At 40.5% G+C, this 27,617-nt stretch overlaps 1 protein-coding gene across 1 annotated transcript in view; it reads left to right on the top strand.

The window, feature by feature from the left end:
* The window catches only part of LOC106583852 (uncharacterized), a 50,167-nt gene extending 22,728 nt beyond the window's left edge, over window positions 1–27,439 (top strand). Inside the window, exons 14-16 of the mRNA XM_082967513.1 lie at window positions 18,692–18,997; window positions 23,155–23,440; window positions 27,383–27,439. Of these exons, the coding sequence (XP_082823639.1) occupies window positions 18,692–18,997; window positions 23,155–23,440; window positions 27,383–27,439 (649 nt within the window). The remainder of the gene's footprint in view (window positions 1–18,691; window positions 18,998–23,154; window positions 23,441–27,382) is intronic.
* The last annotated feature ends 178 nt before the right edge of the window (window positions 27,440–27,617 follow it).

Genomic DNA, 27,617 nt, shown 5'->3' with positions numbered 1-27,617 from the left:
GACTGTCCCCATACAGTAAGTTATATATATATATAGACTGTCTCCATACAGTAAGTTAGACTGTCCCCATACAGTAAGTTAGACTGTCTCCATACATTAAGTTAGACTGTCTCCATACAGTAAGTTATATATATATATATAGACTGTCTCCATACAGTAAGTTATATAGGCTGCCCATACGTAGTAGACTGTCCCCATACAGTAAGTTATATATAGACTGTCACCATACAGTAAGTTAGACTGTCCCCATACAGTAAGTTATATATATATATAGACTGTCTCCATACAGTAAGTTAGACTGTCCCCATACAGTAAGTTAGACTGTCTCCATACAGTAAGTTAGACTGTCTCCATACAGTAAGTTAGACTGTCCCCATACAGTAAGTTAGACTGTCTCCATACAGTAAGTTATATATATATATAGACTGTCCCCATACAGTAAGTTAGACTGTCCCCATACAGTAAGTTAGACTGTCTCCATACAGTAAGTTAGACTGTCTCCATACAGTAATATATATATATATATAGACTGTCTCCATACAGTAAGTTCTATAGAGACTGTCTCCATACAGTAAGTTAGACTGTCCCCATACAGTAAGTTCTATAGAGACTGTCTCCATGCACTAAGTTGTATTGAGACTGTCTCCATACAGTAAGCTAGACTGTCTCCATACATTAAGTTAGACTGTCTCCATACAGTAAGTTATATATATAGACTGTCTCCATACAGTAAGTTAGACTGTCTCCATACAGTAAGTTATATTGAGACTGTCTCCATACAGTAAGTTAGACTGTCTCCATACAGTCAGTTAGACTGTCTCCATACAGTAAGTTAGACTGTCTCCATACAGTAAGTTATATAGAGACTGTCTCCATACAGTAAGTTATATAGAGACTGTCTCCATACAGTAAGTTAGACTGTCTCCATACAGTAAGTTAGACTGTCTCCATACAGTAAGTTAGACTGTCTCCATACAGTAAGATATATAAAATCAAATTTTATTGATCACATGCGCCAAATACAACAGGTGTAGACAGGTTTACCGTGAAATGCTTACTTACAAGCCCTTAACCAACAGTGCAGTTTTCTTGAACTAGAGTTAATGAAATATTTACTAAATAAACAAGATTTTTTTTTTGAATCAATTGATAAGTAACACAAGACATCTACATAACAATAACGAGGCTGTATACAGGGGGTACCGGTACAGAGTCAATGTGGAGACTATATACAGGGGGTACCAGTACAGAGTCAATGTGGAGGCTATATACAGGGGGTACCGGTACAGAGTCAATGTGGAGGCTATATACAGGGTATTACGGTACAGAGTCAATGTGGAGGCTATATACAGGGGGTACCAGTACAGAGTCAATGTGGAGGCTATATACAAGGGGTACCGGGACAGAGTCAATGTGGAGGCTATATACAGGGGGTACCGGTACTGAGTCAATGTGGAGGCTATATACAGGGGGTACCGGTACTGAGTCAATGTGGAGGCTATATACAGGGTATTACGGTACAGAGTCAATGTGGAGGCTATATACAGGGGGTACCAGTACAGAGTCAATGTGGAGGCTATATACAGGGGGTACCAGTACAGAGTCAATGTGGAGGCTATATACAAGGGGTACCGGGACAGAGTCAATGTGGAGGCTATATACAGGGGGTACCGGTACAGAGTCAATGTGGAGGCTATATACAGGGGGTACCGGTACAGAGTCAATGTGGAGGCTATATACAGGGGGTACCGGTACAGAGTCAATGTGGAGGCTATATACAGGGGGTACCGGTACAGAGTCAATGTGGAGCCTATATACAGGGGGTACCGGTACAGAGTCAATGTGGAGGCTATATACAGGGGGTACCGGTACAGAGTCAATGTGGAGGCTATATACAGGGGGTACCGGTACAGAGTCAATGTGGAGGCTATATACAGGGGGTACCGGTACAGAGTCAATGTGGAGGCTATATACAGGGGGTACCGGTACAGAGTCAATGTGGAGCCTATATACAGGGGGTACCGGTACAGAGTCAATGTGGAGGCTATATACAGGGGGTACCGGTACAGAGTCAATGTGGAGGCTATATACAGGGGGTACCGGTACAGAGTCAATGTGGAGGCTATATACAGGGGGTACCGGTACAGAGTCAATGTGGAGACTATATACAGGGGGTACCGGTACAGAGTCAATGTGGAGGCTATATACAGGGGGTACCGGTACAGAGTCAATGTGGAGGCTATATACAGGGGGTACCGGTACTGAGTCAATGTGGAGGCTATATACAGGGGGTACCGGTACAGAGTCAATGTGGAGGCTATATACAGGGGGTACCGGTACAGAGTCAATGTGGAGGCTATATACAGGGGGTACCGGTACAGAGTCAATGTGGAGGCTATATACAGGGGGTACCGGTACTGAGTCAATGTGGAGGCTATATACAGGGGGTACCGGTACAGAGTCAATGTGGAGGCTATATACAGGGGGTACCGGTACTGAGTCAATGTGGAGGCTATATACAGGGGGTACCGGTACAGAGTCAATATGGAGGCTATATGCAGAGGGTACCGGTACAGAGTCAATGTGGAGGCTATATACAGGGGGTACCGATACAGAGTCAATGTGGAGGCTATATACAGGGGGTACCGGTACAGAGTCAATGTGGAGGCTATATACAGGGGGTACCGGTCCAGAGTCAATGTGGAGGCTATATACAGGGGGTACCGGTACAGAGTCAATGTGGAGGCTATATACAGGGGGTACCGGTACAGAGTCAATGTGGAGGCTATATACAGGGGGTACCGGTACAGAGTCAATGTGGAGGCTATATACAGGGGGTACCGGTACAGAGTCAATGTGGAGGCTATATACAGGGTATTACGGTACAGAGTCAATGTGGAGGCTATATACAGGGGGGGTACCGGTACAGAGTCAATGTGGAGGCTATATACAGGGGGTACCGGTACTGAGTCAATGTGGAGGCTATATACAGGGTATTACGGTACAGAGTCAATGTGGAGGCTATATACAGGGGGGGTACCGGTACAGAGTCAATGTGGAGGCTATATACAGGGGGAACCGGTACAGAGTCAATGTGGAGGCTATATACAGGGGGGTACCGGTACAGAGTTAATGTGGAGGCTATATACAGGGGGTACCGGTACAGAGTTAATGTGGAGGCTATATACAGGGGGTACCGGTACAGAGTCAATGTGGAGGCTATATACAGGGGGTACCGGTACTGAGTCAATGTGGAGGCTATATACAGGGGGTACCGGTACAGAGTCAATGTGGAGGCTATATACAGGGGGTACCGGTACAGAGTCAATGTGAAGCCTATATACAGGGGGTACCGGTACAGAGTCAATGTGGAGGCTATATACAGGGGGTACCGGTACTGAGTCAATGTGGAACCTATATACAGGGGGTACCGGTACAGAGTCAATGTGGAGGCTATATACAGGGGGTACCGGTACAGAGTCAATGTGGGGCCTATATACAGGGGGTACCGGTACAGAGTCAATGTGGAGGCTATATACAGGGGGTACCGGTACAGAGTCAATGTGGAGGCTATATACAGGGGGTACCGGTACAGAGTCAATGTGGAGGCTATATACAGGGGGTACCGGTACAGAGTCAATGTGGAGACTATATACAGGGGGTACCGGTACAGAGTCAATGTGGAGGCTATATACAGGGGGTACCGGTACAGAGTCAATGTGGAGGCTATATACAGGGGGTACCGGTACTGAGTCAATGTGGAGGCTATATACAGGGGGTACCGGTACAGAGTCAATGTGGAGGCTATATACAGGGGGTACCGGTACAGAGTCAATGTGGAGGCTATATACAGGGGGTACCGGTACAGAGTCAATGTGGAGGCTATATACAGGGGGTACCGGTACTGAGTCAATGTGGAGGCTATATACAGGGGGTACCGGTACAGAGTCAATGTGGAGGCTATATATAGGGGGTACCGGTACTGAGTCAATGTGGAGGCTATATACAGGGGGTACCGGTACAGAGTCAATATGGAGGCTATATGCAGAGGGTACCGGTACAGAGTCAATGTGGAGGCTATATACAGGGGGTACCGATACAGAGTCAATGTGGAGGCTATATACAGGGGGTACCGGTACAGAGTCAATGTGGAGGCTATATACAGGGGGTACCGGTCCAGAGTCAATGTGGAGGCTATATACAGGGGGTACCGGTACAGAGTCAATGTGGAGGCTATATACAGGGGGTACCGGTACAGAGTCAATGTGGAGGCTATATACAGGGGGTACCGGTACAGAGTCAATGTGGAGGCTATATACAGGGGGTACCGGTACAGAGTCAATGTGGAGGCTATATACAGGGTATTACGGTACAGAGTCAATGTGGAGGCTATATACAGGGTATTACGGTACAGAGTCAATGTGGAGGCTATATACAGGGGGGGTACCGGTACAGAGTCAATGTGGAGGCTATATACAGGGGGTACCGGTACTGAGTCAATGTGGAGGCTATATACAGGGTATTACGGTACAGAGTCAATGTGGAGGCTATATACAGGGGGTACCGGTACTGAGTCAATGTGGAGGCTATATACAGGGGGTACCGGTACAGAGTCAATGTGGAGGCTATATACAGGGGGTACCGGTAAAGAGTCAATGTGGAGACTATATACAGGGGGTACCAGTACTGAGTCAATGTGGAGGCTATATACAGGGGGTACCGGTACAGAGTCAATGTGGAGACTATATACAGGGGGTACCGGTACTGAGTCAATGTGGAGACTATATACAGGGGGTACCGGTACTGAGTAAATGTGGAGGCTATATACAGGGGGTACCGGTACTGAGTCAATGTTGAGGCTATATACAGGGGGTACCGATACTGAGTCAATGTTGAGGCTATATACAGGGGGTACCGGTACAGAGTCAATGTGGAGGCTATATACAGGGGGTACCGGTACAGAGTCAATGTGGAGGCTATATACAGGGGGTACCGGTACAGAGTCAATGTGGAGGCTATATACAGGGGGTACCGGTACAGAGTCAATGTGGAGGCTATATACAGGGGGTACCGGTACAGAGTCAATGTGGAGGCTATATACAGGGGGTACCGGTACAGAGTCAATGTGGAGGCTATATACAGGGGGTACCGGTACAGAGTCAATGTGGAGGCTATATACAGGGGGTACCGGTACTGAGTCAATGTGGAGGCTATATACAGGGGGTACCGGTACTGAGTCAATGTGGAGGCTATATACAGGGGGTACCGGTACTGAGTCAATGTGGAGGCTATATACAGGGGGTACCGGTACAGAGTCAATGTGGAGGCTATATACAGGGGGTACCGGTACTGAGTCAATGTGGAGGCTATATACAGGGGGTACCGATACTGAGTCAATGTGGAGGCTATATACAGGGGGTACCGATACTGAGTCAATGTGGAGGCTGTATACAGGGGGTACCGATACAGAGTCAACGTGGAGGCTATATACAGGGGGTACCGGTACTGAGTCAATGTGGAGGCTGTATACAGGGGGTACCGGTACTGAGTCAATGTGGGGGCTGTATACAGGGGGTACCGGTACCGAGTCAATGTGGAGGCTGTATACAGGGGGTACCGGTACCGAGTCAATGTGGAGGCTGTATACAGGGGGTACCGATACTGAGTCAATGTGGAGGCTGTATACAGGGGGTACCGATACAGAGTCAATGTGGAGGCTATATACAGGGGGTACCGATACTGAGTCAATGTGGAGGCTATATACAGGGGGTACCGGTACAGAGTCAATGTGGAGGCTATATACAGGGGGTACCGGTACAGAGTCAATGTGGAGGCTATATACAGGGGGTACCGGTACAGAGTCAATGTGGAGGCTATATACAGGGGGTACCGGTACAGAGTCAATGTGGAGGCTATATACAGGGGGTACCGATACTGTGTCAATGTGGAGGCTATATACAGGGGGTACCGGTACAGAGTCAATGTGGAGGCTATATACAGGGGTACCGGTACAGAGTCAATGTGGAGGCTATATACAGGGGGTACCGGTACAGAGTCAATGTGGAGGCTATATACAGGGGGTACCGGTACAGAGTCAATGTGGAGGCTATATACAGGGTGTACCGGTACAGAGTCAATGTGGAGGCTATATACAGGGGGTACCGGTACTGAGTCAATGTGGAGGCTATATACAGGGGGTACCGGTACAGAGTCAATGTGGAGGCTATATACAGGGGGTACCGGTACAGAGTCAATGTGGAGGCTATATACAGGGGGTACCGGTACAGAGTCAATGTGGAGGCTATATACAGGGGGTACCGGTACAGAGTCAATGTGGAGGCTATATACAGGGGGTACCGGTACAGAGTCAATGTGGAGGCTATATACAGGGGGTACCGGTACAGAGTCAATGTGGAGGCTATATACAGGGGGTACCGGTACAGAGTCAATGTGGAGGCTATATACAGGGGGTACCGGTACTGAGTCAATGTGCGAGTGCTATATACAGGGTAGTCGACGGTACAGTTGTCAATGTGGAGGCTATATACAGGGTGGTACCGGTACAGAGTCCATGCGGAGGCTAGATACAGGGGGTACCGGTACGAGTCATTGTGGTAGGCTATAGTCACAGGGTATTCGGTACAGAGTCAATGTGGAGGCTATCTACAGGGGGGTACCGGTACAGAGTCAATGTGGAGGCTATAGTACCGGGGCAACCGGCTACAGAGTCAATGTGGAGCGTCTAGTATACAGGGCGGTTCCGGTACAGAGTCCTCAACTGTGGTGGCTATATACTAGGGGGTACCGGTAAACAGAGTCATAAGTGGAGGCTCTATCACCAAGTGTAGTACCATGTACATATTTTTAACGAAGAGGCTATATACAGTTGGTATAGTTACATTTACGCAAATTATGAATGCTTTTAAATATATCAATATATTTATTACTTTACAAATAAACGTTATATTTCCATGGAACTACATGGGTAGCCATGAGAAAGTAGCCCTCCCCCCCAATAGGGTAGCCCCCCCCCAATAGGGTAGCCCTCCCCCAATAGGGTAGCCCCCCCCCCCAATAGGGTAGCCCCCCCCCCAATAGGGTAGCCCCCCCCCCCCAATAGTGATCGATTATCGAGGATCGCAATCGGGCGATGTAGGCTTGTACACAATCGCCCAACCTTAACACACACACATACTCTCTCTCTCTCTCTCTCTGGTTCCATAGGCTAACGTATGTCAATGGTTGTAGGAACAGCAGTAACATCAGGCAGGGTTTAGGCTACCAGCTGCCTGGCCAGTTGTAGCTCAATCTTGGGTGCAATGATCACGTTCCCTCACTGACTGACTGTGTGGAGGCTCATTGATTTAACGTTAGCCTACACTAGTGAAGTAATAAAATACACAGCTGTCGGCTAAGATATAGATTGACTCCAGATAGATATAGATTGACTCCAGATAGATAGATATAGATTGACTCCAGATAGATATAGATTGACTCCAGATAGATATAGATTGACTCCAGATAGATAGATATAGATTGACTCCAGATAGATATAGATTGACTCCAGATAGATATAGATTGACTCCAGATAGATATAGATTGACTCCAGATAGATATAGATTGACTCCAGATAGATATAGATTGACTCCAGATAGATATAGATTGACTCCTTACAGATAGATACAGATTGACTCCAGATAGATATAGATTGACTCCAGATAGATATAGATTGACTCCAGATAGATAGATATAGATTGACTCCAGATAGATATAGATTGACTCCAGATAGATAGATATAGATTGACTCCAGATAGATATAGATTGACTCCAGATAGATATAGATTGACTCCAGATAGATATAGATATAGATATAGACAACCTGCTCCAGCAACATGTTCAACGCGAGGTCACATATTGATTATCCTTCCATATTGCAGAGCACAGTTCATATTGATTATCCTTCCATATTTCAGAGCACAGTTCATATTGATTATCCTTCCATATTTCAGAGCACAGTTCATATTGATTATCCTTCCATATTGCAGAGCACAGATCATATTGATTATCCTTCCATATTTCTGAGCACAGTTCATATTGATTATCCTTCCATATTGCAGAGCACAGTTCATATTGATTATCCTTCCATATTTCTGAGCACAGTTCATATTGATTATCCTTCCATATTTCAGAGCACAGTTCATATTGATTATCCTTCCATATTTCAGAGCACAGTTCATATTGATTATCCTTCCATATTTCAGAGCACAGTTCATATTGATTATCCTTCCATATTGCAGAGCACAGATCATATTGATTATCCTTCCATATTTCTGAGCACAGTTCATATTGATTATCCTTCCATATTGCAGAGCACAGTTCATATTGATTATCCTTCCATATTTCTGAGCACAGTTCATATTGATTATCCTTCCATATTTCAGAGCACAGTTCATATTGATTATCCTTCCATATTTCAGAGCACAGTTCATATTGATTATCCTTCCATATTTCTGAGCACAGTTCATATTGATTATCCTTCCATATTTCAGAGCACAGTTCATATTGATTATCCTTCCATATTTCTGAGCACAGTTCATATTGATTATCCTTCCATATTTCTGAGCACAGTTCATATTGATTATCCTTCCATATTTCTGAGCACAGTTCATATTGATTATCCTTCCATATTTCAGAGCACAGTTCATATTGATTCTCCTTCCATATTGCAGAGCACAGTTCATATTGATTATCCTTCCATATTTCAGAGCACAGTTCATATTGATTATCCTTCCATATTGCAGAGCACAGTTCATATTGATTATCCTTCCATATTTCAGAGCACAGTTCATATTGATTATCCTTCCATATTTCAGAGCACAGTTCATATTGATTATCCTTCCATATTTCTGAGCACAGTTCATATTGATTATCCTTCCATATTTCAGAGCACAGTTCATATTGATTATCCTTCCATATTTCAGAGCACAGTTCATATTGATTATCCTTCCATATTTCAGAGCACAGTTCATATTGATTATCCTTCCATATTTCAGAGCACAGTTCATATTGATTATCCTTCCATATTTCAGAGCACAGTTCATATTGATTATCCTTCCATATTTCTGAGCACAGTTCATATTGATTATCCTTCCATATTGCAGAGCACAGTTCATATTGATTATCCTTCCATATTTCAGAGCACAGTTCATATTGATTATCCTTCCATATTGCAGAGCACAGTTCATATTGATTATCCTTCCATATTTCTGAGCACAGTTCATATTGATTATCCTTCCATATTGCAGAGCACAGTTCATATTGATTATCCTTCCATATTTCAGAGCACAGTTCATATTGATTATCCTTCCATATTTCAGAGCACAGTTCATATTGATTATCCTTCCATATTGCAGAGCACAGTTCATATTGATTATCCTTCCATATTTCAGAGCACAGTTCATATTGATTATCCTTCCATATTTCAGAGCACAGTTCATATTGATTATCCTTCCATATTTCTGAGCACAGTTCATATTGATTATCCTTCCATATTTCAGAGCACAGTTCATATTGATTATCCTTCCATATTTCTGAGCACAGTTCATATTGATTATCCTTCCATATTTCAGAGCACAGTTCATATTGATTATCCTTCCATATTTCTGAGCACAGTTCATATTGATTATCCTTCCATATTTCTGAGCACAGTTCATATTGATTATCCTTCCATATTTCTGAGCACAGTTCATATTGTTTATCCTTCCATATTGCAGAGCACAGTTCATATTGATTATCCTTCCATATTGCAGAGCACAGTTCATATTGATTATCCTTCCATATTTCTGAGCACAGTTCATATTGATTATCCTTTCATATTTCGGAGCACAGTTCATATTGATTATCCTTCCATATTGCAGAGCACAGTTCATATTGATTATCCTTCCATATTGCAGAGCACATTTCATATTGATTATCCTTCCATATTTCTGAGCACAGTTCATATTGATTATCCTTCCATATTGCAGAGCACAGTTCATATTGATTATCCTTCCATATTGCAGAGCACAGTTCATATTGATTATCCTTCCATATTTCTGAGCACAGTTCATATTGATTATCCTTCCATATTGCAGAGCACAGTTCATATTGATTATCCTTCCATATTTCTGAGCACAGTTCATATTGATTATCCTTCCATATTGCAGAGCACAGTTCATATTGATTATCCTTCCATATTTCAGAGCACAGTTCATATTGATTATCCTTCCATATTTCAGAGCACAGTTCATATTGATTATCCTTCCATATTTCAGAGCACAGTTCATATTGATTATCCTTCCATATTGCAGAGCACAGTTCATATTGATTATCCTTCCATATTTCTGAGCACAGTTCATATTGATTATCCTTCCATATTGCAGAGCACAGTTCATATTGATTATCCTTCCATATTTCAGAGCACAGTTCATATTGATTATCCTTCCATATTTCAGAGCACAGTTCATATTGATTATCCTTTCATATTGCAGAGCACAGTTCATATTGATTATCCTTCCATATTTCAGAGCACAGTTCATATTGATTATCCTTCCATATTTCAGAGCATAGTTCATATTGATTATCCTTCCATATTTCTGAGCACAGTTCATATTGATTATCCTTCCATATTTCAGAGCACAGTTCATATTGATTATCCTTCCATATTTCAGAGCACAGTTCATATTGATTATCCTTCCATATTTCTGAGCACAGTTCATATTGATTATCCTTCCATATTTCTGAGCACAGTTCATATTGATTATCCTTCCATATTTCTGAGCACAGTTCATATTGATTATCCTTCCATATTTCAGAGCACAGTTCATATTGATTATCCTTCGAAATTGCAGAGCACAGTTCATATTGATTATCCTTCCATATTTCTGAGCACAGTTCATATTGATTATCCTTCCATATTTCAGAGCACAGTTCATATTGATTATCCTTCCATATTTCAGAGCACAGTTCATATTGATTATCCTTCCATATTTCAGAGCACAGTTCATATTGATTATCCTTCCATATTTCAGAGCACAGTTCATATTGATTATCTTTCCATATTTCAGAGCACAGTTCATATTGATTATCCTTCCATATTGCAGAGCACAGTTCATATTGATTATCCTTCCATATTTCAGAGCACAGTTCATATTGATTATCCTTCCATATTTCAGAGCACAGTTCATATTGATTATCCTTCCATATTTCAGAGCACAGTTCATATTGATTATCCTTCCATATTGCAGAGCACAGTTCATATTGATTATCCTTCCATATTTCTGAGCACAGTTCATATTGATTATCCTTCCATATTGCAGAGCACAGTTCATATTGATTATCCTTCCATATTTCAGAGCACAGTTCATATTGATTATCCTTCCATATTTCAGAGCACAGTTCATATTGATTATCCTTCCATATTTCAGAGCACAGTTCATATTGATTATCCTTCCATATTGCAGAGCACAGTTCATATTGATTATCCTTCCATATTTCTGAGCACAGTTCATATTGATTATCCTTCCATATTGCAGAGCACAGTTCATATTGATTATCCTTCCATATTTCAGAGCACAGTTCATATTGATTATCCTTCCATATTTCAGAGCACAGTTCATATTGATTATCCTTTCATATTGCAGAGCACAGTTCATATTGATTATCCTTCCATATTTCAGAGCACAGTTCATATTGATTATCCTTCCATATTTCAGAGCACAGTTCATATTGATTATCCTTCCATATTTCTGAGCACAGTTCATATTGATTATCCTTCCATATTTCAGAGCACAGTTCATATTGATTATCCTTCCATATTTCAGAGCACAGTTCATATTGATTATCCTTCCATATTTCTGAGCACAGTTCATATTGATTATCCTTCCATATTTCTGAGCACAGTTCATATTGATTATCCTTCCATATTTCTGAGCACAGTTCATATTGATTATCCTTCCATATTTCAGAGCACAGTTCATATTGATTATCCTTCGAAATTGCAGAGCACAGTTCATATTGATTATCCTTCCATATTTCTGAGCACAGTTCATATTGATTATCCTTCCATATTTCAGAGCACAGTTCATATTGATTATCCTTCCATATTTCAGAGCACAGTTCATATTGATTATCCTTCCATATTTCAGAGCACAGTTCATATTGATTATCCTTCCATATTTCTGAGCACAGTTCATATTGATTATCTTTCCATATTTCAGAGCACAGTTCATATTGATTATCCTTCCATATTGCAGAGCACAGTTCATATTGATTATCCTTCCATATTTCAGAGCACAGTTCATATTGATTATCCTTCCATATTTCAGAGCACAGTTCATATTGATTATCCTTCCATATTTCAGAGCACAGTTCATATTGATTATCCTTCCATATTGCAGAGCACAGTTCATATTGATTATCCTTCCATATTTCAGAGCACAGTTCATATTGATTATCCTTCCATATTTCAGAGCACAGTTCATATTGGTTATCCTTCCATATTTCAGAGCACAGTTCATATTGATTATCCTTCCATATTTCAGAGCACAGTTCATATTGATTATCATTCCATATTTCAGAGCACAGTTCATATTGATTATCCTTCCATATTTCAGAGCACAGTTCATATTGATTATCCTTCCATATTTCAGAGCACAGTTCATATTGATTATCCTTCCATATTTCTGAGCACAGTTCATATTGATTATCCTTCCATATTTCAGAGCACAGTTCATATTGATTATCCTTCCATATTTCAGAGCACAGTTCATATTGATTATCCTTCCATATTTCAGAGCACAGTTCATATTGATTATCCTTCCATATTTCAGAGCACAGTTCATATTGATTATCCTTCCATATTTCAGAGCACAGTTCATATTGATTATCCTTCCATATTTCTGAGCACAGTTCATATTGATTATCCTTCCATATTGCAGAGCACAGTTCATATTGATTATCCTTCCATATTTCAGAGCACAGTTCATATTGATTATCCTTCCATATTGCAGAGCACAGTTCATATTGATTATCCTTCCATATTTCTGAGCACAGTTCATATTGATTATCCTTCCATATTTCAGAGCACAGTTCATATTGTATCCTTCCATATTTCAGAGCACAGTTCATATTGATTATCCTTCCATATTGCAGAGCACAGTTCATATTGATTATCCTTCCATATTTCAGAGCACAGTTCATATTGATTATCCTTCCATATTTCAGAGCACAGTTCATATTGATTATCCTTCCATATTTCTGAGCACAGTTCATATTGATTATCCTTCCATATTTCAGAGCACAGTTCATATTGATTATCCTTCCATATTTCTGAGCACAGTTCATATTGATTATCCTTCCATATTTCAGAGCACAGTTCATATTGATTATCCTTCCATATTTCTGAGCACAGTTCATATTGATTATCCTTCCATATTTCTGAGCACAGTTCATATTGATTATCCTTCCATATTTCTGAGCACAGTTCATATTGTTTATCCTTCCATATTGCAGAGCACAGTTCATATTGATTATCCTTCCATATTGCAGAGCACAGTTCATATTGATTATCCTTCCATATTTCTGAGCACAGTTCATATTGATTATCCTTTCAAATTTCGGAGCACAGTTCATATTGATTATCCTTCCATATTGCAGAGCACAGTTCATATTGATTATCCTTCCATATTGCAGAGCACATTTCATATTGATTATCCTTCCATATTTCTGAGCACAGTTCATATTGATTATCCTTCCATATTGCAGAGCACAGTTCATATTGATTATCCTTCCATATTTCTGAGCACAGTTCATATTGATTATCCTTCCATATTGCAGAGCACAGTTCATATTGATTATCCTTCCATATTTCTGAGCACAGTTCATATTGATTATCCTTCCATATTGCAGAGCACAGTTCATATTGATTATCCTTCCATATTTCAGAGCACAGTTCATATTGATTATCCTTCCATATTTCAGAGCACAGTTCATATTGATTATCCTTCCATATTTCAGAGCACAGTTCATATTGATTATCCTTCCATATTGCAGAGCACAGTTCATATTGATTATCCTTCCATATTTCTGAGCACAGTTCATATTGATTATCCTTCCATATTGCAGAGCACAGTTCATATTGATTATCCTTCCATATTTCAGAGCACAGTTCATATTGATTATCCTTCCATATTTCAGAGCACAGTTCATATTGATTATCCTTTCATATTGCAGAGCACAGTTCATATTGATTATCCTTCCATATTTCAGAGCACAGTTCATATTGATTATCCTTCCATATTTCAGAGCACAGTTCATATTGATTATCCTTCCATATTTCTGAGCACAGTTCATATTGATTATCCTTCCATATTTCAGAGCACAGTTCATATTGATTATCCTTCCATATTTCAGAGCACAGTTCATATTGATTATCCTTCCATATTTCTGAGCACAGTTCATATTGATTATCCTTCCATATTTCTGAGCACAGTTCATATTGATTATCCTTCCATATTTCTGAGCACAGTTCATATTGATTATCCTTCCATATTTCAGAGCACAGTTCATATTGATTATCCTTCGAAATTGCAGAGCACAGTTCATATTGATTATCCTTCCATATTTCTGAGCACAGTTCATATTGATTATCCTTCCATATTTCTGAGCACAGTTCATATTGATTATCCTTCCATATTTCAGAGCACAGTTCATATTGATTATCCTTCCATATTGCAGAGCACAGTTCATATTGATTATCCTTCCATATTTCAGAGCACAGTTCATATTGATTATCCTTCCATATTTCAGAGCACAGTTCATATTGATTATCCTTCCATATTTCAGAGCACAGTTCATATTGATTATCCTTCCATATTGCAGAGCACAGTTCATATTGATTATCCTTCCATATTTCAGAGCACAGTTCATATTGATTATCCTTCCATATTTCAGAGCACAGTTCATATTGATTATCCTTCCATATTTCAGAGCACAGTTCATATTGATTATCCTTCCATATTTCAGAGCACAGTTCATATTGATTATCATTCCATATTGCAGAGCACAGTTCATATTGATTATCCTTCCATATTTCAGAGCACAGTTCATATTGATTATCCTTCCATATTTCAGAGCACAGTTCATATTGATTATCCTTCCATATTGCAGAGCACAGTTCATATTGATTATCCTTCCATATTTCAGAGCACAGTTCATATTGATTATCCTTCCATATTTCTGAGCACAGTTCATATTGATTATCCTTCCATATTTCAGAGCACAGTTCTTATTGATTATCCTTCCATATTTCAGAGCACAGTTCATATTGATTATCCTTCCATATTTCAGAGCACAGTTCATATTGATTATCCTTCCATATTTCTGAGCACAGTTCATATTGATTATCCTTCCATATTGCAGAGCACAGTTCATATTGATTATCCTTCCATATTGCAGAGCACAGTTCATATTGATTATCCTTCCATATTTCTGAGCACAGTTCATATTGATTATCCTTCCATATTGCAGAGCACAGTTCATATTGATTATCCTTCCATATTTCAGAGCACAGTTCATATTGATTATCCTTCCATATTGCAGAGCACAGTTCATATTGATTATCCTTCCATATTTCAGAGCACAGTTCATATTGATTATCCTTCCATATTTCTGGGCACAGTTCATATTGATTATCCTTCCATATTTCAGAGCACAGTTCATATTGATTATCCTTCCATATTTCAGAGCACAGTTCATATTGATTATCCTTCCATATTTCAGAGCACAGTTCATATTGATTATCCTTCCATATTTCTGAGCACAGTTCATATTGATTATCCTTCCATATTGCAGAGCACAGTTCATATTGATTATCCTTCCATATTGCAGAGCACAGTTCATATTGATTATCCTTCCATATTTCTGAGCACAGTTCATATTGATTATCCTTCCATATTGCAGAGCACAGTTCATATTGATTATCCTTCCATATTTCAGAGCACAGTTCATATTGATTATCCTTCCATATTTCAGAGCACAGTTCATATTGATTATCCTTCCATATTTCTGAGCACAGTTCATATTGATTATCCTTCCATATTGCAGAGCACAGTTCATATTGATTATCCTTCCATATTTCAGTAGCACAGTTCATATTTGGCTGATTTGTATTTTTCTTTACTTCCACTGATAGTAAAGCAGAGTTATTTTTCCTATGTAGTAAAGCTAGTTATTTTCCTATGTAGTAAAGCTAGTTATTTTCCTATGTAGTAAAGCTAGTTATTTTTCCTATGTAGTAAAGCTAGTTATTTTCCTATGTAGTAAAGCTAGTTATTTTCCTATGTAGTAAAGCTAGTTATTTTCCTATGTAGTAAAGCTAGTTATTTTCCCTATGTAGTAAAGCTAGTTATTTTCCTATGTAGTAAAGCTAGTTATTTTCCCTATGTAGTAAAGCTAGTTATTTTCCTATGTAGTAAAGCTAGTTATTTTCCCTATGTAGTAAAGCTAGTTATTTTCCTATGTAGTAAAGCTAGTTATTTTCCTATGTAGTAAAGCTAGTTATTTTCCTATGTAGTAAAGCTAGTTATTTTCCCTAGGTAGTAAAGCTAGTTATTTTCCTATGTAGTAAAGCTAGTTATTTTCCTATGTAGTAAAGCTAGTTATTTTCCTATGTAGTAAAGCTAGTTATTTTCCCTAGGTAGTAAAGCTAGTTATTTTTCCTATGTAGTAAAGCTAGTTATTTTTTAAAGGCTTGCTGTTGTCGTATGATGTCACATTGTTTTGTGGGGAAACACGTCTCTACACAGAACCGGATGTATGACGTCACAGTATCTGTTTACTCATGGAGTATGGTACATGAGTCTCTGAAGGTATCCCAAACCATACTGTCACGTCCTGGCCAGTATAAGGGTTAATTGTTATTATAGTTTGGTCAGGACGTGGCAGAGGGTATTTGTTTTATGTGGTTCAGGGTGGTGTGTTAGTTAGGAGGGTGTTTGATTTATTATTTCCGGGTTTTGAGTTATGGTCTATGTTTTTGTATTTCTATGTGTAGTCTAGTGAGTGTGTTTCTATGTTGAGTTAATTGGGATGGACTTCCAATTGAAGGCAGCTGTGTGGTGTTGCCTTTGATTGGAAGTCCTATATTAGTTGGGTGTGTTTGTCTTGTATTTGTGGGAGATTGTTTTTGCATTGCGTGTTTTGTTAGTCTGCAAAACTGTCATTTGTCGTGCTTATTGTTTTCTTGTTTTTTCGTGTTCAACGTTCGTTAATAAATTAAGAAAATGAACACCAACTCTGCTGCATATTGGTCCACCTTTTCAGACGACGATTTCGCTATATCATCGGATGATGAAGAAACTCGTGACACATACTGTGAGATACCCTCATATCTATGCATATTCATTTTACCCCCACCTACTTGTACAAATTACCTCAACTAACCTGTACCCCCGCACATTGACTCTGTACCCCTTGTGTATATATATATATATATATATATATATATATATATGTATGTATGTATGATGATGATATTATTATATATGTATATATATTTATTTAACCAGGTGGCCAGTTGAGAACAAGTTCTCATTTACAACTGTGACCTGGCCAAGATAAAGCAAAGCAGTGCGACAAAAACAACAACACAGAGTTACACATGGAGTAAACAAACGTACAGTCAATAACACATTTGGCCTCATTATTGTTATTTCATGGTGTTACTTTTTTATCATTTTTTACTTTTGTTTATTTGGTAAATATTTTCTTAACTCTTCTTGAACTGCACTGTTGGTTAAGGGCTTGTAAGCATTTCACTGTGAGGTCTACTACACCTGTTGTATTCTGCATTTCACTGTAAGGTCTACTACACCTGTTGTATTCAGCATTTCACTGTGAGGTCTACTACACCTGTTGTATTCAGCATTTCACTGTGAGGTCTACTACACCTGTTGTATTCAGCATTTCACTGTGAGGTCTACTACACCTGTTGTATTCAGCATTTCACTGTGAGGTCTACTACACCTGTTGTATTCAGCGTTTCACTGTGAGGTCTACTACACCTGTTGTATTCAGAATTTCACTGTGAGGTCTACTACACCTGTTGTATTCAGCATTTCACTGTAAGGTCTACACCTGTTGTATTCAGCATTTCACTGTAAGGTCTACTACACCTGTTGTATTCAGCATTTCACTGTAAGGTCTACTACACCTGTTGTATTCAGCATTTCACTGTAAGGTCTACTACACCTGTTGTATTCAGCATTTCACTGTGAGGTCTACTACACCTGTTGTATTCAGCATTTCACTGTGAGGTCTACTACACCTGTTGTATTCAGCATTTCACTGTGAGGTCTACTACACCTGTTGTATTCAGCATTTCACTGTGAGGTCTACTACACCTGTTGTATTCAGCATTTCACTGTGAGGTCTACTACACCTGTTGTATTCAGCATTTCACTGTGAGGTCTACTACACCTGTTGTATTCGGGGCATGTGACAAATAAATGTAGGTTTGATTTAATCGTGTTATACTGTCTCAAAACATACAGTAAGATCGCCATACAGTAAGATCGGCTCTCCATACGAGAGGGCTCTCCATCGGGGGCCCCAGCGTAAGATGTTATAGGTACATGTGTGAATGTGGTTTCAGGTTAACAGGCAGTGAGGAGGACCAGGTGATGGTTCTCTATAACTCTGGTCTGAGTTTCTCTAAGCGTCTATATACCCTCCTGGACATCAGCTTCACTCCCGTCCACCTACACCAACCCCTGGAGACCATTATGAGACAACCTCTGGTCTACGGCAGAGACATGGTGCCCCATACCTGCTTCCAGGCCATGTCACGGTACTACACCTCTCTGTCTGTCTGTCTGTCTGTCTGTCTGTCTGTCTGTCTGTCTGTCTGTCTGTCTGCGTTTGACTGTTACACCTATCTGTCTATTACACCTGTCTGTCTGTCTGTCTGTCTGTCTGTCTGTCTGTCTGTCTGTCTGTCTGTCTGTCTGTCTGTCTGTCTGTTACATCTGTTTGACTGTTACACCTATCTGTCTATTACGCCTGTCTGTCTGTCTGTCTGTCTGTCTGTCTGTCTGTCTGTCTGTCTGTCTGTCTGTCTGTCTGTCTGTCTGTCTGTCTGTCTGTCTGTCTGTTACACCTATCTGTCTATTACACCTGTCTGTCTGTCTGTCTGTCTGTCTGTCTGTCTGTCTGTCTGTCTGTCTGTCTGTCTGTCTGTCTGTCTGTCTGTCTGTCTGTCTGTCTGTCTGTCTGTCTGTCTGTCTGTCTGTGTCTTTGACCTCCAACCCATGGTTGTATGCTCAGCCTGCTGATGTGTATGTGTTATATATTATAAATATATATTTTTAAATGTAACCTTTATTTAACTAGGCAAGTCAGTTAAGAACACATTCTTATTTACAATGATGACCTACCCCGGCCAAACCCGGACGACGCTGGGCCAATTGTGCGCCGCCCTATGGGAGTCCCAATCACGGTCGGATGTGATACAGCCTGGATTCAAACCAGGGACTGTAGTGACGCTCCTTGCACTGAGATGCAGTGCCTTAGACCGCTGCGTCCGTGTGTGTGTGCAACTGTTTAACTGTACTAGAATGCTTAAAAGGCCGCAAATGTTTTTTTACATCGCTTATCGGTATCGTTTTTTTTTTGGCAAGGAAAATATCGGATACCAGTATCAGCCAAAAATGTTATATCGATGCATCGCTTATATTAACCATATCAACCATATTAACCATATTAACCACATTAACGATATTAACCATATCAACCATATTAACCATATCAACCATATTAACCATATTAACCATATTAACCACATCAACCATATTAACCATATTAACCATATTAACCACATTAACCATATTAACCATAACCATACACTGATAGTAGTGGTGGAGCTTGGTTTGCACATGCAAATTCAGAACACACAAAATTCTATAATAGAACTGTGCAATTTGATGTGTCAAATTAAAAGCTTATTTAACACGTCAAATAGTGTTATTGTCAAATAGTGTTATCTGATGTGTATCTTTTTTGACATAGTATGTATGTCGTGAAACTAATAGCAGTGACGCTATTACTGTGTAACTCCGGTAGGGCAACATCTGAAAAATAGCGCACTTGGTAGTGTTTACTGGTGCTCGACCAGTCGGCGAAAACCAACGTCACCCACGACAGAGAACAGTTGATTGTCAAGGGCACTGAATTCCATTTCGCCTTTGAGTTGTCTCGCTGAAATGTTCTTAGTCTTTCAAATGACTGCTTGACTTGTTGACTGCTCGATCCACACAGCAGACATTGTGGGCTAGGTTAGGAATGCTGTGGTGCACGTGTAGAGCAACATTTTACGTGGCGTCATTACGTCATGTACCTTCGTTATATCGGTTTGCCAGTCAGCTTTGACATCAGTTTCGCACATCAGCTTTAAACTAGACATCGGCATTTTTAGCTAATATCAGCCGATTCAGATATGTTCACTGATATATCATGCATCCCTGGTTAATATGGTTAATATGGTTGATATGGTTAATATGGTTAATGTGGTTGATATGGTTACTGTGGTTAATATGGTTAATGGGGTTAATATGGTTAATATGGTTAATATGGTTAATGTGGTTGATATGGTTAATACGGTTGTGTATTGGTTAATATGGTTAATGGGGTTAATATGGTTAATGGGGTTAATGGGGTTAATATGGTTAATGGGGTTAATGGGGTTAATATGGTTAATGGGGTTAATATGATTAATATGGTTAATGGGGTTAATATGGTTAATGTGGTTAATGTGGTTAATGTGGTTGATATGGTTAATGTGGTTGATATGGTTAATGTGGTTCATATGGTTGATATGGTTCATATGGTTGATATGGTTCATATGGTTGATATGGTTCATATGGTTCATATGGTTCATATGGTTCATATGGTTGATATGGTTCATATGGTTCATATGGTTGATATGGTTCATATGGTTCATATGGTTCATATGGTTGATATGGTTGATGTGGTTCATATGGTTCATATGGTTCATATGGTTCATATGGTTGATATGGTTGATGTGGTTCATATGGTTAATGGGGTTAATGTGGTTCATATGGTTAATGGGGTTAATGTGGTTAATGTGGTTGATGTGGTTCATATGGTTAATATGGTTGATGTGGTTCATATGGTTCATGTGGTTCATATGGTTGATATGGTTCATATGGTTGATGTGGTTAATGTGGTTGATGTGGTTGATGTGGTTGTCACTCCCCTCATAACACTCACCTGGACTCCATCACCTCCTTGATTATCTTCCTGTCCCTCCACTTGGTTCTTTCCTCAGGTGTTATTGACTTATTGACTCTGTTTTCATGTCGGTGTGTTGTTTATGTTACGTGTTTATTGGTTCATTTATTTATTAAAACACTCCCTCCCTGAACTTGCTTCCCGTGTCAGGGATTTCTTCGTCGGAGGACGATATGGTGAAATCATCATCGGAGAATGAGGACCAATATGCAGCAGAGTTGAGATGGTTCATTTTGAACTTTTAATAAATTCCAAAACGAACATACAAAATAACAAAAACGAACGCACGATACACTGACAGTCCTGTTAGGTTTACACACACTAATCACGGAACAATCTCCCACAAATACACAGACAAACACACCCAACTAATATAGGACTTCCAATCAAAGGCAACACCACACAGCTGCCTTCAATTGGAAGTCCACCCCAATTAACTCAACATAGAAACAGATCAACCAGACTACACATAGAAATACATCAACATAGACCATAACTCAAAACCCGGAAATAATAAATCAAACGCCCTCCTAACTAACACACCACCCTGAACCACATAAAACAAATACCCTCTGCCACGTCCTGACCAAACTAAAATGACAATTAACCCTTATACTGGCCAGGACGTGACATCCCGACTCTCAGCGCACTCGTTACATTAATATTGTTGTATATGGTTGTGTATAGGTAATATGGTTGTCTATGGTAATATGATTGTCTATGGTAATATGGTTGTATATGGTTAATATGGTTGTGTATAGGTAATATGGTTGTCTATGGTTAGTATGGTTGTCTATGGTAATATGGTTGTCTATGGTTAGTATGGTTGTCTATGGTTGTCTATGGTAATATGGTTGTCTATGGTTAGTATGGTTGTCTATGGTTGTCTATGGTAATATGGTTGTCTATGGTTAGTATGGTTGTCTATGGTTGTCTATGGTAATATGGTTGTCTATGGTTAGTATGGTTGTCTATGGTAAATATGGTTGTCTATGGTAATATGGTTGTATATGGTTCTATATGGTAATATGGTTGTCTATTGTAATATGGTTGATATGGTTGTCTATGGTAATTATGGTTGTATATGGTTAATATGGTAAATATGGTTGTATATGGTTAATATGGTTAATATGGTTGTATATGGTAATATGGTTGTCTATGGTAAATATGGTTGTCTATGGTTGTCTATGGTAAATATGGTTGTATATGGTTGTATATGGTAATATGGTTGTATATGGTAATATGGTTGTCTATGGTTGTCTATGGTAAATATGGTTGTCTATGGTTAATATGGTTAATATGGTTGTATATGGTTAATATGGTTGTATATGGTTAATATGGTTGTATATGGTTGTATATGGTAATATGGTTGTCTATGGTTGTCTATGGTAAATATGGTTGATATGATTCTTCAGGTTGAGCCTGCTGGTAGTATGTGTTATGGTTGTATATGGGTAATATGGTTGTATATGGTTAATATGGTTGTATATGGTTAATATGGTTGTATATGGTTAATATGGTTGTATATGGTTAATATGGTTGTATATGGTTAATATGGTTGTATATGGTAATATGGTTGTATATGGTTAATATGGTTGTATATGGTTAATATGGTTGTATATGGTTAATATGGTTGTATATGGTAATATGGTTGTATATGGTTAATATGGTTGTATATGGTTAATATGGTTGTATATGGTTAATATGGTTGTATATGGTTAATATGGTTGTATATGGTAATATGGTTGTATATGGTTAATATGGTTGTATATGGTTAATATGGTTGTATATGGTAATATGGTTCTTCAGGTTGAGCCTGCTGGTCCAGCTGAGGAAGATGAAGGACGTTGTCCAGAACGATCTGTTCCCGTCGGCTGAGATGGTCCTCTCCATGACCAAGGAGTTTGGAGTGGTGCACCCTGGGAGGTGGCAGCAGAGGCTGCTGGGTAGTGGTGCAGCAGAGGCTGATGTGTGGTCACACCATGGCTCGGAGAACACACAATGCCACGTGGATACCCACAATGCTCCCTATTTACAGTGGAAGCAATACCTCACCAACCAGCAGATGAACAAAGTCACCAAAGATTTTATACAGGTTGTGCTGTCTTATGTTACGCTATACTATACCTCTTTATGTTATGATATAATATGCTATGCTATATTATGCTATGCTAAATTATGCAATGGAATTATGTACAGTATAGCCTGCTACCAGATCTCCATATGTAGAAGAGAGAGTGAGAGAGAGGTAGTTTAGAGAGAGAGTGTGTGTGTGTGTGTGTGTGTGTGTGTGTGTGTGTGTGTGTGTGTGTGTGTGTGTGTGTGTGTGTGTGTGTGTGTGTGTGTGGAGTGTGAGAGAGAGTGGTAGTTTAGAGAGTGTGTGTGTGAGAGAGTGGTAGTTTAGAGAGTGTGTGTGTGTGTGAGAGAGGTAGTTTAGAGAGTGTGTGTGTGTGTGTGTGTGTGTGAGAGAGAGTGGTAGTTTAGAGAGAGAGTGTGTGTGTGTGTGTGTGTGTGTGTGTGTGTGTGTGAGAGAGAGAGAGTGGTAGTTTAGAGAGTGTGTGTGTGTGTGTGTGTGTGTGTGTGTGTGAGAGAGTGGTAGTTTAGAGAGAGTGTGTGTGTGTGTGTGTGTGTGTGTGTGTGTGTGTGTGTGTGTGTGTGTGTGTGTGTGTGTGAGAGAGAGTGGTAGTTTAGAGAGAGTGTGTGTGTGTGTGTGTGTGTGTGTGTGTGTGTGTGTGTGTGTGTGTGTGTGAGAGAGTGGTAGTTTAGAGAGAGAGAGTGTGTGTGTGTGTGTGTGTGTGTGTGTGTGTGTGTGAGAGAGAGTGGTAGTTTAGAGAGAGTGTGTGTGTGTGTGTGTGTGTGTGTGTGTGTGTGTGTGTGTGTGTGTGTGAGTGTGTGTGTGTGAGAGAGAGAGAGTGGTAGTTTAGAGAGTGTGTGTGTGTGTGTGTGTGAGAGAGTGGTAGTTTAGAGAGAGTGGTGTGGTGTGTGTGTGTGTGTGTGTGTGTGTGTGTGTGTGTGTGTGTGTGTGTGTGTGTGTGTGTGTGTGGGAGAGAGAGAGAGTGGTAGTTTAGAGAGTGTGTGTGTGTGAGAGAGAGTGGTAGTTTAGAGAGTGTGTGTGTGTGTGTGTGTGTGTGTGTGTGTGTGTGTGTGTGTGTGTGTGTGTGTGTGTGTGTGGAGAGAGAGAGTGGTAGTTTAGAGAGTGTGTGTGTGTGTGTGTGTGTGTGTGTGAGAGTGGTAGTTTAGAGAGTGTGTGTGTGTGTGTGTGTGTGTGTGTGTGTGTGTGTGTGTGTGTGTGTGTGTGTGTGTGAGAGAGTGGTAGTTTAGAGAGTATGTGTGTGTGTGAGAGAGAGGTAGTTTAGAGAGTGTGTGTGTGTGTGTGTGTGTGTGAGAGAGTGGTAGTTTAGAGAGAGTGTGTGTGTGTGTGTGTGTGTGTGTGTGTGAGAGAGTGGTAGTTTAGAGAGTGTGTGTGTGTGTGTGTGTGTGTGTGAGAGAGTGGTAGTTTAGAGAGTGTGTGTGTGTGTGTGTGTGTGTGGGGAGAGAGAGAGTGGTAGTTTAGAGAGTGTGTGTGTGTGTGTGTGTGAGAGAGAGTGGTAGTTTAGAGAGAGTGTGTGTGTGTGTGTGTGTGTGTGTGTGTGTGTGTGTGTGTGAGAGAGTGGTAGTTTAGAGAGAGAGTGTGTGTGTGTGTGTGTGTGTGTGGTGTGTGAGTGTGAGAGAGAGTGGTAGTTTAGAGAGTGTGTGTGTGAGAGAGAGTGGTAGTTTAGAGAGTGTGTGTGTGTGTGAGAGAGGTAGTTTAGAGAGTGTGTGTGTGTGTGTGTGTGAGAGAGGTAGTTTAGAGAGTGTGTGTGTGTGTGTGTGTGTGTGTGTGTGTGTGTGTGTGTGTGTGTGTGTGTGTGTGTGAGAGAGAGAGGTAGTTTAGAGAGAGTGTGTGTGTGTGTGTGTGTGTGTGTGTGAGAGAGAGTGGTAGTTTAGAGAGTGTGTGTGTGTGTGTGTGAGAGAGGTAGTTTAGAGTGTGTGTGTGTGTGTGTGTGTGTGTGTGTGTGTGTGTGTGTGTGTGTGTGTGTGTGTGTGAGAGAGAGGTAGTTTAGTGTGTGTGTGTGTGTGTGTGTGTGTGTGTGTGTGTGTGTGTGTGTGTGTGTGAGAGAGTGGTAGTTTAGAGAGTGTGTGTGTGTGTGTGTGTGTGTGTGTGTGTGTGTGTGTGTGTGAGAGAGTGGTAGTTTAGAGAGTGTGTGTGTGTGTGTGTGTGGGTGTGTGTGTGTGTGTGTGTGTGTGTGTGTGTGTGTGTGTGTGAGAGAGTGGTAGTTTAGAGAGTATGTGAAGGAAAGAAAACGATCGTCAGAGGAGTTGGTACATCAGGATCTGAACCAGGCTAATTGATAGTGATTAAATAATAGCCTTGTCGTATGATCTGTTTGTGCTGCCTTGCTAAATGCTATGGACACAATTTGGTCTCAGAGCAAAACATATTATATTAAAAAAATTGTGCCACTCAATTTAGTATGATATGTTACTCTACGTTACATTGGCCTACCAATGCAATAGCAATCGTAAAATACTGTGCACTCGGAAAGTTCAGACCCCTTGACTTTTTCCACTATGCTAGCCTTAATATAAAATGGATAAAATCGTTTTCCCCCCCCTCATCAATCTACATACAATACCACATAATGACAAAGCAAAAACTGTTAAAATAGAAAAAGTTAAAAGGAAATATCACATTTACATAAGTATTTAGACCCTTTACTTTGTTGTAGGACATTTGGCAGTGATTACAGCCTCGAGACTTCTTGGGTATGATTCTACAAGCTTGGCACATCTGTATTTGAGTAGTTTATCCAGTACTTCTTTGCAGATCCTCTCAAGCTCTGTCAGGTTGGATGGGGAGCCTCGCTGCACAGCTATTTTCAGGTCTCTCCGGAGATGTTCGATCAGGTCCAAGTCTGGGCTCCTGCGTGGTCTTGGCTGTGCTTAGGGGTCGTTGTCCAGTTGGAAGGTGAACCTTCGCTCCAGTCTGAGGTCCTGAGCTCTCTGGAGCAGGTATTTATCAAAGATCTCTCTGTACTTTGCTCCGTTCATCTTTACCTTGATCTCCACCGCAGAAAAACATCCCCACCTCATGATGCTACCACCACCATGCTTCACCGAAGGGATTGTGTCAGGTTTCCTCCAGACGTGACACTTGGCATTCAGGCCAAATAGTTCAATCTTGGTTTTATCAGACAAGAGAATCTTGTTTCTCATGGTCTGAGAGTCTTTTAGGTGCCTTTTGGCAAACTCCAAGCAGGCGTGTGCCTATTCATGAGAAGTGGCTTCCGTCTGGCAACTCTGCCATAAAGGCCTGATTGGTGGAGTGCTGCAGAGATGGTTGTCCTTCTGGAAGGTTCTCCCATCTCCACAGAGGAACTCTGGAGCTCTGACAGAGTGACCATCGGGTTGTTGGTCACCTCCCTGACCAAGGCCCTTCTCCCCCTGATTGGTCAGTTTAGCCGGGCAGCCAGCTCTAGGAAGAGTCTTGGTGGTTCCAAACTTCTTCCATTTAAGAATGATGGAGGCCACTGTGTTCTTGGGGACCTTCAATGCTGAAGAAATGTTTTGGTTCCCTTCCCCAGATCTGTTCCTCGACACAATCCTGTCTCGGAGCTCTACGGACAATTCCTTCAACCTCATGGTTTGGTTTTTGCTCTGAGATGCATTGTCAACTGTGGGACCTTATATAGACAGGTGTGCCATTGCAAATCAAATCAAATTGTATTTGTCACATGCGCCGAATACAACAGGTGTACATTGAAATGCTTACTTAGAAGCCCTCAACCAACAACGCCGTTTTAAGGAAATAAGTAGTTCAACCAGACAGCTCAACACGTCAATAATAAAATCACAAATACAAGAAACCAGAAAAAAGATAGGACTCGCGTTCTACTTAATACAAAGGAACTTCCATGCAACTGATCTCCACTAACACATTGTAACCAGTTGCTGAAGTGTCAGACAAAGGCAAAACACCCTCCAAAATGAAGGACTGGTCTGCCCCCATGTCTCACAGTATCTTCTCCGGCTGCTTACCAGCATCTCCGCTCTGCAGAGACACGAACCCATCTGAAAACAAAGGATTCATACATATCTGATCCAAAATCTTGTTAAGGAGATAGACCAGAGACTCAATGGGCTGGAGTGCTCCCACAAGAAGGCTTTTTATCTCAACGTAGGACACTGAGAGACAATTTTTTTCACGGCATTAATGACAAACTGGCGGATACGAAAAAACAGTTTTCTGCAGA

This window comes from Salmo salar, chromosome 22, assembly GCF_965601325.2.
Source record: "Salmo salar chromosome 22, fSalSal1, whole genome shotgun sequence".
Taxonomy (NCBI): domain Eukaryota; kingdom Metazoa; phylum Chordata; class Actinopteri; order Salmoniformes; family Salmonidae; genus Salmo; species Salmo salar.
The sequence above is the reverse complement of the archived record's forward strand: the minus strand, read 5'-3'. Positions and strand labels throughout refer to the sequence as shown.